This window comes from Sinohyriopsis cumingii, chromosome 18 (genome assembly GCF_028554795.1).
Source record: "Sinohyriopsis cumingii isolate HCF-2022 chromosome 18, ASM2855479v2, whole genome shotgun sequence".
Lineage (NCBI taxonomy): Eukaryota > Metazoa > Mollusca > Bivalvia > Unionida > Unionidae > Sinohyriopsis > Sinohyriopsis cumingii.
In genome coordinates, this window is record NC_142978.1 from 89,535,315 (window position 1) to 89,554,856 (window position 19,542).

At 35.0% G+C, this 19,542-nt stretch overlaps 1 protein-coding gene across 1 annotated transcript; it reads left to right on the forward strand.

Annotated features, from left to right (window-relative positions):
• The first annotated feature begins 330 nt into the window (after positions 1-330).
• LOC149777411 (uncharacterized) lies at positions 331-8,024 on the forward strand. The gene is made up of 2 exons (XM_089942850.1): positions 331-381; positions 5,426-8,024. The coding sequence occupies exon 2, from the start codon at positions 5,431-5,433 to the stop codon at positions 7,588-7,590; it is 2,160 nt and encodes a 719-aa protein (XP_089798976.1). The 5' UTR covers positions 331-381; positions 5,426-5,430; the 3' UTR covers positions 7,591-8,024.
• Positions 8,025-19,542: the final 11,518 nt, after the last annotated feature.

Genomic DNA, 19,542 nt, shown 5'->3' on the forward strand with positions numbered 1-19,542 from the left:
CTGAAGGATATGTCTAGCCTCGCCCAAAAGTCAATGAAGACATTCTATTGTTTCTGTCAAAATAAAAAGCGTATTAGGTTTGTGATCATAATGATGAAAATAAAGGTTAATTCGCCGGATTGGATTTATGCGATGGTTGTCCAAGAGTTATTCGTTGGTACGTTACTGTCTTTTGAATGGATACGTGTAGTTTTTCAGTCTTGTTGCGTTTCTGAAGCAATAAAAGACGCGTGAGACAAGTCGAATCGAGCAGATGGTTGGGGTCAAGCTTGCACTCCTTGTGTCTATTTAAGTACCGATAAGGTGATTTCGTGTTGTCAGAGATTTCATCGTACCTTACTGATAAAACATCTGATTCAAGTGGTGTTGGCCTTTGAGCAGGTAAACGAAATTGTGTGTCCTTGTTAGATGTTAGATCTTAACAATAACAGTTAAGGATATTAAGATGCCTCATGATATTATGACTTGCTACACGCACGTGTTTTCACTAATTTTTTAAGCATCATTACAGACACTTTTAATCCATTGCATTAAATCCTTAACTGCTTTTTAATACTTACATTTTTCAAGTACAGTACAACTTCGATTTTCCATCAGGGAGCGGAACCGAGACCATGACGGATATGAGAATAGATGGATAATATAATATGTACATCAAAAGTATTATACAATAGACCGGGTCATCAGAAAAACATAATATCTACATATGTATATGTACCTGTTTTTAATATTTTGATGTATAATGCCCTGACGGTTAACAGTGACTGACGGTTAATCAAGTGCCGAATAATCGAAGTTCTCCTGAATATCATATCCATTGGAAATGGAACATTCCTAGCATAGAGATGGACTAAGAATTGAATTTACTGTATTTGACTATTATTTTGTTAAGTACATAAAATCTGAGCCATAATAAATTTGTATAAACATGAAATTCCATAATTAAATTAAATATGAATATTTCTGATTTCTTTTTTGTCCAATGTTCCATCTCACAATAGGCTAGGATATTTCTGACGGTTTAAAAAGTATTAAAAAAAAACTTGTCTTGGCGGAGTGGATTATGTTTTATCCTTAATTTCTATATGGGATTGTATCCTACACCACAAAAACACATAGGTTATTATATATAATTTGTCGATAAATTGAAAGCGACGAATATGGGTGTATGTGGTGCCAGGAATTATAAGTTTTCTGACATGTCAGATAAATTGTAGTAAAATTTTAGTTGTAAGTAGTGGGAATTTTGTACACTTACTCCTAATAATACAATGTAATGCGTCCACCCTAATATTGATGTTGTTTATATATATTGTGCATGAGTAGGGGACATACCAGTCTGCTGCTTAACAGGCAGATAAAACCAGACGTGGTTCTCAGAGCAATACAAATTTTATTAGGTCATCATGTACATACTACACATCCCATCATATGCTAGTAAGAGACATCAGTCATGTGACTACATTGATAAGCTGAATGAATCCATTATTCTCTGTTTCAAAATATGCTACATTTTATTCAACATCCTTTTTCTTTAAAGAACTAGTAATCGCTACTTCATTAAATGATTATTACTAATACTTGGGATATTGCAGACATGTAGTGTATAGTGAAAGCTTAACTTTAAATCTGTTCTTTCTGAATCTATTATCATATTATCTGTTCATATTCTCTAAGCAAAACAATGCAAAGTGAACTGAATAGAGTCAACGTGTTAAGAGTTAATGATTCACTTGTAGCACAAAAAGTCTTTCAGATAAGCAGGCTCCCTGATGTTTCTCTTGGGTCTGACTCTTAGCAGCGGGTGAGGGGGCCTTCAGATCTCTTTGTAGGAGTCCTTATTTTGAAAAATAGAACATAATAATAAAACTTGTAAACAAAAATTGATTTCTAAGTGTCTATTTGACAAATTGATGTCTCTTAAAGCCCACAATTTAGGCTGATACAGTTTTCTCTTTTTGGGGCACTTATCTGAGGTAAGCCACCACCACCCGCTGATGTAGGTTTTATCTTTGATTTTATCCGAAGATTTTATCAAGGCTCTACGATATCTTGAATGAGGATCATGCAAATTTATCGTTATAATTCCGTGCGGAATTGATTGTGCTTTTAAGAAAAGTTTTTAAACTTAATTATATATCCATGTCTCCTGGGCACAAAGTTTGATGAACATTTCGTAAATTATGTGTATCAAGTCCATTAAACACAACTGAAATAGTACAACTATCTTTGATCACTTCAGGTATTTGTGTATATCGTTGGGTATCATAAATGCTATCTGTATTTTTATGCTGGCCTCAAGAACATATTCTTTCCGCATTCAACTGTTTGTCCAATATCATGTCACCATACACTTCTAAATTATTAATAATTCCATCGAGTTCATCTACGGATGGAGCTTCATCAGTGTCGGTAATAAAATCAATAAAGTCTTCATAAATAATTTTGTATTTTCGTTAAACTCTTTAAGTACATATTAGCATCTCTGATCATCGACTGACGGAGCTACTAAATATAATTTATTCCATTTGAGCAATCTCAAAATAGATAATAATTGTGCTTTACCAGATCCAGATGGACCTATTTTTATCATTCTCATGGAATTTGGTAACGCTGGATCATGTGTTGCAGGTTCTTTCTTTCTTGTCACTGAAAAATCAAAGACCTCCATGATATACAAATGTAATAAATGATATGGTTTATATTGTGTTCGATGTTAAACATTTACTCCCACAGAAATTTATCTGTAATAACAACAAAAAAAAAAAAAACTACACTTACGGGCAAATGTTACAGTGTGGCACAAAAAATATAAATTTATTTCTAACAATAACATTGGTGGTGATATCGCGGCTCGTTACTAAGATTACAAAGAGCCCTGTGGGCTAAATATCCAGATGAAAAACAGCTTCCAGGATATAATTATTCCGGTCCTTCAACTCGACAAGATAATCCAAGACCTGGTGAAATATCCAATAAATGCATTTGATCAAGCATGTCACGTTCATGATGTAGCGTATAAAAATAAAGATTTAGAACAACGACTTATTGTGCAGACGTAAAGTTGATTCACTCGTTAAATTCCATGAAAAAATAAATCTCTAAGAGAAAAACTTGCTAGCTTTCTTGGTTTCTGGTAAAATCTGCGACGAAAGGTAAACTAATTTTAGGTGCTAGTAATATTTCAACCAAATATTAAAATAATGGAATCGATTTATTATAGACCAAAAGGATATTGGAAAGGTAGATCAGCGATTAATAAACTTGCTAATACAGCAAATGTTACCGTTCTGTTCCCGCAAAATGGTTAGCACGAAAGGCAATATGACAAATTTACCTACCAGCACCTAAAGGAATTCATTACGCACATTTTGATGTCAACTCTCCAAATGAATTTCATCAGGCAGATATTTTATTTTTACCACACGATACTATTAAAATTGGTAGACGTCAATCAGGCACGTATATATAAGCGTCGACTGTCACTGACGTTTCAAGTAGATATAAAGAAGCAGAACCTCTATCAACTCAAACAGATCACTTGCTGATGGGACCATTAATCGGGTGTTTCTTCAGGGGAAAAACCCATTTAAGTCTAAGTCCATTATCCTGACGCGGATTGTTTCTAAGTTCTAACAAGGCTTCATATTGATCTCTACCGTCTATGAGTGTCTTCTACAACATGTTCTTAATGACTTTAACAGCAGATTCAGCCTTTCCGTTTGCTTGCTGATCATTTGAGGCTGACGTTCTGTGGTAAAAGCCCAATTTTGTAATGTACTGTGCAAACTCCTTTCCGTAAACTGGGGTCCATTATCATTAATAATCGTGGTAGAAATTCCAAATGTGGACAATTGTTTCTTAAGTGCGATTACACCTTGGCTACAACTTGCCGTACTTAAATAGCCCACTTTAATCAAATTTTAAAAAAAACCTTCATTTAAAACATACACATGACCACCTTATTCCAAGGTCTGTCTACATCACTGTGCTGTAAAAGTGGCTCTCGTTGGTTTCTAGGTTTGCATTCCTCACATGCTTCACATGATTCAACCATTTGTTTAATTTCTTCTGCCATTCCTGGCCAAATTATCCTTACTCTAGCTTGCCTGATCATGCTATCGTAGCCTAAATGAGTGTTGTCAAGACCATTCTCCATATCTTTTCTCAAATGATTTAGGAATTATAATTGCCTCACCTTTGACAATTATTCAATTTTGAACAATAAGGACATCCGCATGTCAAAATATGGTAACGATGAGTATGATACTTTGTCTCTAGCTTCAGGCCAGCTATCAATAATGAGTTCCAAATGTAACTGCATATCAGCGTCTTCCAAAGTTGCTTTCTTGACTTGTTGCAGCTCGAATCTGGAAAGTTGTCGAACATAACGTTCAGGATCCTTGTCGTTCAGGTTCTACGTCGAGACGTTCTAGATAAGTTCGGCTTTTCAGCGATAACAAGATGTATTCCTTTCACAAATCTAAATTCGATGTTATATCGAAACAGTTTCATCATGATATCTTGTAATCGTTTTGGGGCTTTGCTCAAAGGCTTCTTTAGTATCGCAGCTAACGGTTTGTCACCATTTTGTATTATGATTTTTCTTTCATATGTGTATTGGTCCAAATGTTCCAGACCCTGAAGCATCAACGAAACGTCCTCTTCAATCTGCGCCCGCCTTCTTTCGGACTGTTTCAGTGCTTCCTTAGACCAATTCCAGAGAAAATCTTTACGTGTGAGCTCAAGAATAGGTTCCAGTTCATTTGCAAGAGCTGGAAGAATTTTCGCCATATACTGCATCAGGCCCCATAGCCTCTTCACGTCATAAATATCCGTTGGTGTGGACATTTTGTGTATTGCCTTGAACTTTGTATTGCCTGCCTTGATTCCTTCACTAGTTATTTTGTGACCATGAAAAATGATTTCAGTCATTCCTACTTCTTTCTTGTCATCATTTAAGATGTTCCGTTCAATGCATCGTTTGTACAAATTTTGCAATTGCAAATCTAGTTTCACTTCTTGTTCAGAGCTTCCACATCCAGCAACAATTATATAATCCGATATAGTGAAAAAACCATCCAAATCTCCAGCTGCTTCTGTGAGTTTTCTTTGAAATATTTCGCTCGAGACCTTTAGTCCAAATGATGACCTCGCCCATCTGTAATGACCGAAAGGTGTAATCATTGTAGGTAGTTCACTTGATTTCTGATCAAGTCTCACATGCCAGTATGCCTCACGGACATCAAGTTTACTGAAGACTTTTCCATTAGCAAATTTCGGTAACACGTCATCAAGTGTCAGAAGTTTCTCATGTTCTCTCATCATATCACCATCATCATTATTGTTATTATTATTATTATTATTATTATTATTATTATTATTATTATTATTATTATTATTATTACATTGTTTACTATTTCAGAAGCTATGGCACACAGAGACACAGCAGATCCCTTCTCTCAGGTCTCATTGATTCTTATGGAAATATTGCATCAACTTGGAGTCAATGAAAGGATCCGCTGTAGAAGGAAGAACACATGGAAACAGTTTGAACAACTGCAATCATTCATCGGCACATATGTCAGACGAACCGATGTTATAAGCAACGTCTCCTGTAAGATATTTGGCAGTCAAATTGAAGGGTCAACCACACCAGGCCTGAAATCAGATCTTGGTGTAGTGCATTTTCATACATTCATCATAGCAACAACCAATATGCAAGATGCAGTCCCTGGAAAAGCAAATTTCCTTATGGTAACTGACGAGCATACACCCCCTGGGTATTGTAAGCTACAAAGGCTAATATGGACTCAATATGGCTTTAAACCTCTGCACAGAGGAGATATAGACCTAAACTTCATGTTGGATGCTGACTGTAATGGGCGGATAGTATTAAATTCTTCACATCTTGTTCTAGAGCATGATGGTGACAGGCATGGGCCAGCAGTCACTAAAGGATGTCCTCCATTTAATATTGACAAGACATTTGGTATTAGAGTACATAATTGGCTACAGGAAACTATGCCATGGCTGTTGCGGACGAGAAGATCTAACTGGATTTTGCGCCATCGTTTGGAGAATATCCTTAAGTGGGAGGTATTTCTAGTTCCGGTTGGATTTGCTGAAAGCAGAGAGAAAGGTTTTGAATTTAGAATCTCCTTTACTTCATTTGAGAGAGAGCGGATGTGGAGACTGAACAACATACAAATGGCTTGTTACATTTTGATTAAAATCATCAAAAAAAGTTTCATCGAACCTATCATTGGGGAATGTCTTAGTAGTTACCACTGCAAGACTGCATTGTTCTACTTGATAGATAATACAGCAGAGGATTGCTGGAAACCTAATAAACTGCTGCTCTGCTTAAAGATGCTTTTGAAAACAATATGTGACTGGGTTAAAGACGGAATTTGCCCAAATTATTTCATTCCCCAGGAAAATATGTTTTTAGGGAAAATGACGGGACTTGTGAGGCAGAAGTTGTACAAGCTATTGGTCAATCTAATTGATATGGAATTCAAATATCTGGTGATGACCGATTGTGATCAAATTGGCCAAGCACTGTCTAATGCTTGTAGTAGAATTTCTGCTTTGCAGGAAATACCAGGTAATATGGTAAATGTAGTAATAGTGGCAGCGGATGAAGTACCTGAATTCAAATTTGAAACTATTATTGCCACCGAAGTACTCAATGTTCTCAGACTGGGTTACGACGAGCTCCTGAAACTGTCGGGCCAAAATGTAACACATGATCTTATGTTCACACTGATCCATGGATTCCAGACAGGCAGCAGACATATGAAGCACATACTGTCTGTACTGACAAGGTTTCTCTCCAGTCACATTGGCTGCCAATTGGCATCATCATGTTTAGCATCACAGATCTTTCATCTTGAAGATTTGGATAATGCACATAATTTCCTCCTTCATGGAACAGGATCGGACGTTTCATCAGGGAAACTCAAACTTGCTGGGTTCTATCTCAGGTTGGGATATCTAGCACATGCTGACGCAATGCTGAGTGCTGTAGAGCAGGACTTAGTGGTGCACCATGTGTCTGAAGTATTGCGTTATTATCCACGTATGGAGAACCACATCAAGGTTCCAACCATGGAAAAAATTCTCTCAGAAAACATGACAACTAGCCAAATGTTTGAATCATGTATAACTGCATCTGTTACATATCTACCGTCAGAGACTCACATCACTCTGCCTCCCCTTTGTTATGAAATGTTCCGGTCAATAGGTTCTGATCCTGCCCTCAGAGATCCAGACCAACACTACTGGTATGATTGGGCAGTGGTGGATGCCAGACCCTACCTGTACTTTCTTCAGTATCTGACCTACTCAGCCCTAAATATGCTAATGCAAAGACAAATCTCTCTGATTAACCTAGCCTGGTCATACACTAATGAGAGAACAATATTTCCTGATACATGCCTGAATCTCCTTGCATATTGTCTTAGACAAGAAGGAAATCTACATACAGCTCTCCTGGCTCTCTACCGATCCCTTCAAATCAAGCCAGAACACAATGCAGCAGTATGGCAAATTGGAATCGTGTTGAACCAACTATATAACAGCTAAAAGATCCCATGATAGAACGATAAACTTGACATCAATCTGAACAGCACAAGTGATATTACAATATAATAAGAAGAGCTACAATACGAGATTATGTGATATACATGTAATTCATCAAAAAGACAAAAGTGATTAGTAAAAACATATGAAGAATTATTATTCTTTATTCCTTGAGGTTACACATGTTCTAAAATGATCAATACTTACTAGATTAAGGCAGTACTGAGAATTTCTGTTGCAGACATGGAAAGTGACCTACTTTCAAAGCGTTAACTAAAAGTATTGAGCATTAATGTATGACTATTAGACAATCAGAACATAAAAAGTACAACTGCAAATGATATATCCTTATCGTGCCCTCTCCCCTAAAAATAAATCTTGAAATTTAAGTTAGACGCCTGAATAATGTCTGATAACGTGCAGACCCGTGTAAAGTTCTATCATAATATCTTTGGCAGTTAAAATTTGACAGCCTTAATAAGAAAAGGTCACAGACGTATGTTATCCGTTACCGTAACCTTGCTCAAATAGTAAGAATCACAACCTCAAATTCTATTTTGACATATTTTTCACAAAAATACAAAAGACAAATGAAAAATGAGTAAGTTGTATCGTTCATCGTCACAAGAACTAATTTAGCGGACAGCGTTCATTAAATTCTACAATTCATCCTTGTATCTAAGATTAAAGTGTGACAACCACTTGAGATCTCAAAAGTCAATTGTCAATAATAAATGAATGTGTTCATGAAATACGGATATGCCACCAAAGTTTACAAAATGACCTAAATGTAAAACTATCTCATGCAAAGACATATGGACGGATCTACAATCTCAATATTCTATTCGCCTGCTACTGACATGGTGATACATACAAAACTACTTACTCCACATCTACAACAAGTATATACCTAGACTACAAAGGTTAATAAAATCCTTGGAACAACGCTGGAAGAAAAGCCTCCTACGTTACGATGTGTGTGGTGAGTGTAAAACAAACACTAAGAAAGTGACTGAGAGCAATCTTTGCAGTCCAATAGTACAGTAAATATCATCATTAGTGGTAAACACGGTACTGATGGGATAATATTTTGAGTTATAGAAAGAACATCTTTTGTCTTAGAAGTATTACAATTACATAATTATGTTTTTAAAATAACCGATATATTCAATTCGATCAGTACATTCAACTGATTCTTATCATTCAAGTTTTTGTTACTTGAAGTAAAATAGCCCCACTAGTAGCTATTCTTAAACATAACAATGATCCATACGGTGGAGGTAGTTATATTTCACCCGGTGTTGTAAATATAACATCAACGATTGCAGTCAATCTTGTATCTGATGCAATTGATAGCACTTATCAAATAGATCTTGAAAAATCCAGTCAGGCCCAGCAGGGATATATCTTATATACATGTACACCTCAAGCACCCCTTGGATTATGATCATGTTAGAACCCATTAATCCGATTTATCTGCGATGTCATAATCCGATATTATCAAGGATACATTTAAAGTTTACTGACCAGAACGGACACGCGCTTGATTGGCGACATGCATTTTTGAATATAAATTTGTATGGAACATCATAAAGATCTTTTCGTAGAGGGTTTTATATAATATGTTATAGAGTCTAAGTTTACAAATAATTATTTCTTGATTTAATCAAGGGGTATTATATAATGTATCAGTTTTTGTATACAACAAAGCGATACTTGAAAGTACAATATTAAAACTATCCACTCTTGACAAAGGCAAGGCTGAAAAATTTAGTTTTAATATAATTATTGATGAATATGGCGATGAAAACATTTTTATTAACGCAGGAACAGTTAAATGAACTGCAGCGAGAGCATATTATTATGATTGTGTGCGATATAGATCAGATTCTGAATTATCCATATTCCTGCATTGGATTTGACCAGCTTAAAATGATATTATCTAATTCCCTTCACAAAGTCAATGCAGAATAAAAATAAATTTCAATGATAATAACATCATTGAATCTGAGTTTTAAAAAAATCAGATTTAATCAAATTGATGGGAATATTACCCGTAATGTTTCAGATTATCACACAATTTCATCAAATTGATGAGTATATACCCAAATTCTATCAGATTATTTGTAAAATGCATTGACAATTTATATTGAATGATTTTAACATCGATTTTAAAATGATTTTATCGTTATTATTATCATTTCAGTTTAATGATTAATTGCACAGATTTCACAGGTGCATTACCCAACTAAAGTCAGACTATCAACCAATTTCATCAAATTGACGGGTATATTAGCCAAATTAAATCAGATTATCAAACAATTTCATCAGATTGACGGGGGAGATGATAATCAAAATAATAAAAGTCTCATCGAAAACAAAATAAATAAATAATTACATAATGATAATTTCACAAATAACAAATAAATATACTATAACAAAATTTATTATTTACTGATTTTCGTCCAGATTTCAGGTAAATGGTACTCAGCCTGACAACGTCAAGGCAGTCAGATTTCATAATTTGCTGGGGTAAATGCTAATCCAAATTGAGAAAATCAGATTTTTTTAATTTGATCGGGTAAATGAAACTCAAAATTGTGAAAATCCTACTGAAAACAGAAAATTACATAATAAACATTATAATCTGAATTAAAAAAACTGAGTAAATAAAAAAAATCTAAAAAGAAATTATAATCTGAATAACTATTATCAGAATAAATATTATAATCTGAATAAATATTATAATGTGAATAAATATTAGAATGTGAATAAATATTAGAATGTGAATAACTATTAGAATGTGAATAAATATTAGAATGTGAATAAATATTAGAATGTGAATAACTATTAGAATGTGAATAAATATTAGAATGCGAATAAATATTATTATCAGAATAAATATTAGAATGTGAATAAATATTATAATCTGAATAAATATTATAATGTGAATAAAAATTATTATCAGAATATAAATGAAAATCTTATTCTTTACTGATTATTGAATTTGCTGGGGTAAATGATACTTAAAATTGTGATCATCGATCACATTTCAAAATTTGTTGTGGTAAATGATACTAAACTAAATAATTATAGGATTGATTTCATATTTTAGTAGAGTAAATGGCACACAAAATAATGAAAATCCTACTAGAAACACAAAAAAGTTAAAAATTACATAATAATTTCACAAAATAAAATAAAATAAAATATTATCAAAATAAAAATAAATCTGACAAAATAAATCTGACTCAGAATAAATATTATAATCTGAATAAAAATAAATCTGAATAAAATCAGAATAAATGTTATAATCAGAATAAATATTGCATGTGTTTTTATTTGTTAACACTTTCTCTATCACAATCACTAGTGACTTTATCCTTGTTTTCATTTTCACAATCCTTTACCACAGACAAAGCTGAAACGCTAGCTGTTGCAATAACTTTCCCTTTCAGAATCACTACGGTCACTGGTGACAGCGCTTTCTTTTTCACTTCTACAATGAATCGTTTCACGATCTGACATACTCTTTCTCAACTGCCTTACGTGTGGATTAATATTTTTTTTGTTTCCTATTCGTGAGATAATTCCGATCTAATTTTTTCAATCGCGCGTCAGAGAGAAACGAATTTTTCAACTACTGTATCTTTGACTCTCGCCTAGGTTTGCAACTTAGATTGTTCATTCAGCTTAATGAATCGTTATTCTTCTGGAAATGTACACCTATCTTCAAATTTTCTCTCCGGTGGCCAAGTGGTGAGAGAGTCATCCTTGGATGCGGGAGGTCTGGGTTCGATCCCCGGCCGAGTCATATCAAAGACATATAAAAATGGTACTAACAGCTGCCTCGCTAGGCTCTCAGCATTAAGAGGTTAGTGTTAGGACTGGTCGGCCTGGTGTTAAGATAATGTGACTGGGTGGGACATCATGCTACATGTCTGCGGCATGATGCCTCAGTGCTTGATATCACTATAACCTGCCACACTCCAGACATCGTAGCGATATAACTGACTAATTGTTAAAGCTACGTTAAAAATCCAAATCACAAACTCAAACAAATTTTCGCTGATTCAAAATCACAAATAATTTTCTCAGGATTCAGTTGACAAGATATTTTTATACCGTCATGTTTGTAATGTTTAAATAATAACATTAATCTTTTCAAAATTCATTATATAATAGGTACTCATTATATTTTACTTAGTAACCAATTGAGGTGTTTCAGCTACAAATTCTAGACACCACCAGTAAGATGTTGCGGTTAATTTCTTATCAGCTGCTTCCAGAATAAATATTTCTTTGTTTCCTTTATTTAATATGACAGACACAACTCCAGAAAACTTATCGGTTGAATGCCGCCAGGGATACGTTGCAAATATCTCAAATTTTTCAGCACTGAACACAAACAGCCTGTACACACCAGTGACTTCTGCAGTATATCTGAGAGTTTAATTTTGATGTGACCATGTTGAGAATCCAGACGATACTGTGTATACTGTGTTGGTAATCTGTTCCGGAGTTACTCCCAGGGGGATTTTAATCAGATCAATTTTTTAACCATTCTCAGGAATTCCTCTTGCGACATCTTCTAATGTTTTCTTAATCGTTTCAATGCTCGTCTTGATGTGAGAGAGTTTCACGTCAGCAGTCAACGGAGCACCAAAGAAATCCTCTGCGATTTCACTAAGTTTTCTAAAGTTTCTACGGAGATTTTTAAACGTACTTACGTGAACATCATACTCGCCCGCAACGTGGATAATTTATCATCTATGGTATAGTAGTTAACATCCACACATTTTTATTGTCGCGGCATCTTCATCAGATGTTGGATCTCTTAAAACAACTATCTTATTTCCGATCATGCTGAGTTCGCCTGTCATTATATCACCAGTGTTCCGCAAACGATTAGCAACACTTCTTGCAATTTCATATCTAATAGTTGCAAATTATATATTTGAGTCTTTAAATTTTCGTCATTAGTAAATAATGAAATGTTATCTTTGGCCGCACCAAGAACTCTACGAATTATATCATTCCATTTAATGTTGCTCGTTTTTAAAACACCGTATTTATCCTGAAAAATAACAACTTCATCTCGGTCAACTCCAGCAAGGTTCATAAGTTCAGCAAGGTCATCTTTAGTCGCGAAATTTGACAAATCAATATCATCTTTATCATCTTTTTTTTTCTTGCCCACAGTGATAACACTGGTAGAAGAAGATCTTCCGTAAATATCAACCATTATACATTAAGATCTGTTTAAAACGACGCGGTTACTTGTATAATCATGAACGGCTTTATGAGGGGCATTGGAAGACTTTGATATAGCGTCAAGTACATTAATTACTTCACGACCACATATAGGTGAATTTGTCATTGTTTGTGTTGGTAATGTTGAATAACAGATAGGCGTTGAAAACACCTGAGTTTTATTGTGTTTATGTATTTTAAAAACTGAACTGGTGGAGGAAGCCCATACGAATCAATTAAACGATTCCATGTGAACAATTGCGTATGCCACCCAATGAGTACCAGGCCCTGAATTATCATCAAGATTAATAATACCTGTTTCAAAATTGTTTGGTTATTTTGATCACGCATAAAAACACCTCTAAAACTTTTTATATTTACTTTTTAGCAGCATCAAGTAAATCTAAGTTTGACATCGGTAAAAACTAACGCTTTTTGCTAACGAAGTGTTCCTGGAAGGCTCAGACCTTTTCCGTACCGATAAGGTGTTCATGGTAATCTTAGACCTTTCCCTCTTTCTTTGATCCTTTTCCTGTTGCATTCTTTAATGCCATTCCAGCAGCGGTTCCAACAGCACCTAACGCGGCTGCTTTTGCTACAGCTGGGGCTGCAGCGGCAATTAACGCTGGTATAGCTGCAAGAAGTGGAAATATACCACCATCTTTAACCATATATTTAATAGTGCTCGGAGAAAGATGAAGTTGAACCCCTGTTTTTGATTCCAATGCTTTATTAAAATGTTTAAGTTGAGTCTTGGTTAATGATAATTTGTTTGGGCCGCCATTAGAAATTTGATCTTGTTTTAGTGATATTTTTGTTCCGCATTTACCCGCGAGTTTCGATTGTAATTTTTTCACCTGACCAGAAGTGAGCGTGACATTAACGTGACTATGCGACATTTGTATAATATGATACGTGATTTAATTACGTTTTCTACTGGAGCGTCAATAACCCTCATTCTTCCACCAGCACCTTCAAGTAACATTGATTTATCTGAAAGAATAACTGCAATTGCTCTGTAATTAGCACCACCAGCAAGGTTTACACGAGCCCTAAAGCGTATATCAACGACAGATTGTCTGGATAAATCAAGATGTTCCAATGAAAAATAATACATCGGATACAGATTTCTAAAATCTAAGTGTGAAATTTGTAGACCGGTGTCTATATTTTGATCACGTCTCATAAATGTCATTAAACGATGATATGCACGTAATCTGTGGTTATTTTCAAAATTTAAAGTTATATCTTCAGATGGTTCCTGGTGTCCATTAATCCGTACAGAAACCTCACTAGTATTAAAATTGTCAATTATCATATGACTACGTTCTTGATTATTTAATCGTTCAGCATTTTGTAAAGCGATAAATATGTGTCTTGGCGCAGAAACTCCTTGTTGTGATTCAATATGCCATGTAAATAACCCAGCAATATTACTCTGAATACTATCTGTGCTCATTGTGCTCATTGTCAACAATAATAGCAATGATTTACCATCTGAATCCATAAAAGAAAGTAATCGCTGTTCCTCAGCAAGCTATGGGGTCATTACTGGCATCCATTATGAAAGTTTAAATAAAATTACTTTACCTTCAGCAACAGCGGCTGGTCGCAAAATAGCATCATTATCGTTACCCTTTCTCACAAGTACAACTGTATGTTTCGCTCCAAAGATAACGTTTCTGACATTTCTAAAAAAATCTAAACATATGAGATAATGGAATAGCGCATGAAAATCTTCTACGACCATCTTTCAAGATTAATTTGCGTCTAGCAAAACCTAAGTTGTAATATGGTATGGTGTTAATAATCATGTTTTCAGCATCAATATCAGCAGCGCCTGCATTATTTCTTGGTCGTCTTATATCATACTGGTTACTTTCAGGATGATCAGCGTTATCTTTGGCGAACATCATTGACGGCCCAGATGGTCTAGTATAATCATCTGAATATCTTGCTAAACCTATTATCGTTGTAGCAACATCAACGTCCTTTTGAATTGTTTCAATATTTCTTCCATCAATCATGTAAGTGGCACTATCAAATAACGCCATAATACCATTGTTAAGAAACCCAACTATGACATCAGCTCCATATGCTGTATTAAGAGGAACATCTGTTACAAGCTCTCCTTCTACTTCAATAAATGCCTCAGCGGGTAAGAAGTATCTGCTTGTATCTTGAACTTGTAATTCGATTTGGCCACGCTGATTTGGTTGTCTTGCGTCATAAGAATAAAATTGATAATCGCGTATTGATTCATCTTTGAGAAACGGTGCGTCTATATCGATAGTGCCGGATCGAATACACGTTTGAACAATTGCCATGATCTAAATCATAGTCGTCTAACACGAAGACCACTTCCTGAAATAAAACTTGTATTTGTCGGTATAATTTCGTTAGTTAACTTTGTGAGAACAACCTCATTAGCAGCCAATTCCGCTAGTGTTTGATTTGCGGATTGATTTATTATTTTATTGACATTTGCGGGCATAACTTCAGTGCTGGGTAATTTTACTCGCTGCGGTTTTCGTCTAACTAACCGTGCTAGTCTATCCCTCATTGTCGAGAACGCTTTACCGGCAAATTAACAAATGCGCCAGGAATTTTTTCACGAGCAAGTTCAATAGATTTCATTCCTAGTTGTTTTGCAATCGGTATTGCTTTTGGGGCTATCCTCGCAAGTAAACCTTTAACAACATCGCCGAGTGCATCACAGTAAACTTCTTCGTAACTTGGTAATCGTGAATTTATTACCCCGACCATGATCGGTCCACGTTGATCATCGTATTTGTTATTCATTTATTTAATCAAAGCGATCTTAATCACTATAATAATCATCAACGATTTCATCAATGAGAGATCGATAAACATTGATATCCATGATACCGCCTGTAAATAATCTTCGCAAATATCAGATATTTCATTAACGATTTCTGGAAAATTATTTCCAGCACGTTTTCCTCCAATCAGAATTTCTAGCCGTTCAACGTCATAGAGAACATTGTTAGGACAAGTAATAAAACCACTTCCTTGAGTAGTCAAAGGGAAACTACTTCCAATAGCGCCGGGAGGATATCATAAAATTCTTCTTTAGAATCTTTCTTTCCTGGTAAAAGAGACGATTTCTTTCTCCACTCAGTTTCTCTCTCATTCAATTCTTCTCTTTTTTTGTCTCGCTTTTTCTTTTTCTTGATCCATTTCTCTCAACATCTGTTCCATTTCTTTTTTAAACTCTTCAATTGACTCCCGCCTCGATGAAGAAGATTGTTGTTTTCCTATTTGTTGCAGAGGTGGAGGAAGTTGATATGAGGGCTCTTGATTAAAAGATTTTAACATCCTTGGTAATTTTGATAGTTTTTGTCGTTCTATTTCTCGCTGCCGGGGAGACGATTGTTGTTGTTATATTTATTTCAGTGCCTCTCCATAAAGAATTTGTACTTCTTTAACAAGACCTCCGTATTCTAAATCATCATATCAGGCTTGTTTTTTTTGTTTTTATATCTGCGGTATATCCATTTAATAAGATTATTATCACTTACGCCCTCATCACCAGGTTTTAAAAAGTTAGATTTATTGTACATACCAATTAATATTGGTATTAATTGTCAGTATTTACTGAGATCACTTTTGATTTTTGGTCAATAGAAGTGAGTTAAGATGTTTTTATAAGTTTTATTGATCCCTAAATGCTCATCCAATTGAGTTTCATGGGCCAGACTAAGTATTTCCTATCTGTAAGGTTTTGGAACTACAATTTGACAGTTCACTGACCATTCATCATCAGCAGGTACCTCGGGAAGTCTCCATTTTCTCATAAGAATTCAATTTTTAATGAATGACAGACAGGAACTTCAGTAGCTTCAGTTTCACTAATGGCCCTTTGAAACAAAAGGTAGATCACAGGATCTTTATCATGTTCGATAACAAGTGATTGTCGATTATCACCTTGATTATAATAAAGAGAATGAGTCGATAAAAGAGGTTCACTGTGATGAATATCTTCTGATTGATCCAAACATGGAATGAAAGTGACCTCATCATAATCCTGACCAATACACGTGTCAGCTAAAGGAATACTTTCCTTATCAACATCATTTTCAAGAGCTTTCTTTGTCATAGCGCTGGTTACTGCACAAGCTGGAAATAAATCAGGGAACTCGTTTTTAATTGGAACGACTTTCTGATCCAAGCCAGGCTTGTCAGTTACAAGTGGATTAACCACAACCTTGTCAACAGCTAAGTCATTGGCTACTAAGAAATGAATGCCCTCGACGGGTAAAACAGAGACTGTTCTGATTGTCACGGGTCCTGAGACTAAGTCTGATGACAAATTTACACAATGAAGAGAAATTTTAACAAACTGCACTCTACTCCCTGAATATGAAACACTCTCATTTCTCATTAGAAGAAGACTTCTCAGAAAAAGGCAAAGGACCTGACAATAAAAGACTCTGAGAAGCTCCTGAGTTCCTTAAAATATTAATAGGGATAGAATAGGCTGAATCACCGAAGAGTGATATAGAACCCTTCGATACGAATGGTTCATACTTCTCCATAGTCAAATCAGACTGGGGTTTATTAGACCCAACAAATGTATTGCTTTCACTACATGACCGTGACCTTGACCTCGTAAAAATAAGAGCATTTGGAATAGGTCTGTCCTAATTATGATGTCCATTTTGCAGTTTTTAGCAATCAGAAATAACGTGTCCTTTTTTCTTGCAATAGGTACACGTAGGACGAGACAAGGATCTTGAATCAAGCTCTTCTGAAGTTTGATGTTTAGAAGTTGTGCCAGTTTAAATTTTAGAAGGGCTTGTATAAGGGTGAAATACCTTTCTGCCAGAAGACTGTTGAGTAGAAGTCTTATTTACAAAAGAAGATTTATGAGTTAAAGAATACTCATCAGCAGCACGAGCAGCATTTTCCAAGGTTTCAATCTGATGCTCATCAAGATAAGACTTAATGTCACTATGAACACAGTTTTTGCAATCTTCAAGTAATACAAGTTGTTTGAGACTTTCATAATCTTGTTCAACTTTCTTGGCTAAGCACCATCTATCAAATAACTGCTCTTTTTCTCTAGCAAATTTGACATGGGTTTGTACAGCTTCTTCTCGTTAGTTTACGAAGTTTTGCCGATAAACTTCATGGACTAACTCATAACTTCTTAAGATGCATTCTTTGACTGTATCATAGTCACCACTTTGTTTTTCATTTTACATTGATATTCTCTCTTCCCTATCTCCCTCTCTCCGATTGTAAATGCATGTTCTTTTTGTAATTCCGTTTGTCTTTCTTTCTGTCTTTCTTCCGCTTGTAAATGCATTTGTTCTTTCTATCTTTCCTCTCTCTATCTTCTTTCTCAAATTATAACTATACTTTTTCTTTTTGTAATAACATTTGTTCTTTTTTCTTTCTCCAATTTCATTTGTTCTTTCTCTTTCTCCAATTCTTTTTGCAACCTTTGTTCTCTTTCTTTCTCCAATTTCATTTGTTCTTTTTCATTTTCCAACTGCATCGGCATTTCCATTTGTTTTTCTTCTTTATCCTGGTGAACTGACTGTGAATTGTAAATATCACTAGCCTTACCATTGGGTACACATTATGATAACTGAGTCCAATGCTACCTTGGCCACTTCAAATTTTCAGCAAGTTTTTCCAAAAGAGTACAACATTTGTCTACTTCCTTTTCTCTAAAGGTAACTTTACAGCTCCGTCACCATGTCTAGTAAGTCTCTTGAAAGAGATTTCATTAGAATAATCAATAACCATATTCACCTTTCCATCCCTTCAGCCGATCCACCCATCCAATGCTCAGTCAATCAAATTAATCAGCCCCATCAGGAAATAAATTACAATGAATCGAAATTGGAGCTGAGAATCAATATTTGCATTGTCAAAACATTGTATATATATATATATATATATATATATATATATATATATATATATATATATATATATATATATATATATATATATATATATATATATATATATATATATATAACGATTTACGCCTGCATAAGGACATTTATGGGAGGTAAGATTAGGTCTATAATTTCCCGCCAGATTGTCGTGCAACGCGCTGTCAAGGTCCAATATATATAAAGTTTTCAATCACGTGTTCTGCCCAGCTAATCTCAATCCTTTCGCACCGGTACCGTGCGGAGGGATCCTCTCTGTTAGGGGCTTTGGCGTCAGTTGAGCCAATTTCTTTCTGGGGTGTGGACGCGTTTTCTTTTAATGCGAAATTTTTTTCCCGTTGTTATCGGTTCACTTTGTTAGAATTTCCTCGTTTCCTGGGATTTTGACAACGACGTAACGTCCTGAAAGTTAAGTATTTACTTATATTACATTGTTTCCATTCCACAAATTCTCCTAACCTTTCTTTTGTTACACATTATGTCACTATCATACTGGGTCATTCTATCTGTAAAAGATTGCAGCGTCATTTGAAATCAGAAATAGACGATCGATAACGTCCCGAGTGTAATATTTGGCGCTGTTCTAGAATTTACATGTGTGGGGTTGGCGGCAGAATATTCGACACAATTACCAGGCTCGATCTCTGTCGTACGCAAAATTAAACCAGAGAACCATAAAGCTAAATGTAGATATACTTCCCATTGTCTCTTGCATAAATTCATTTCATCAACACATGTGCCTAAGAGTGTTTTATCAGTCTGTTGTTCT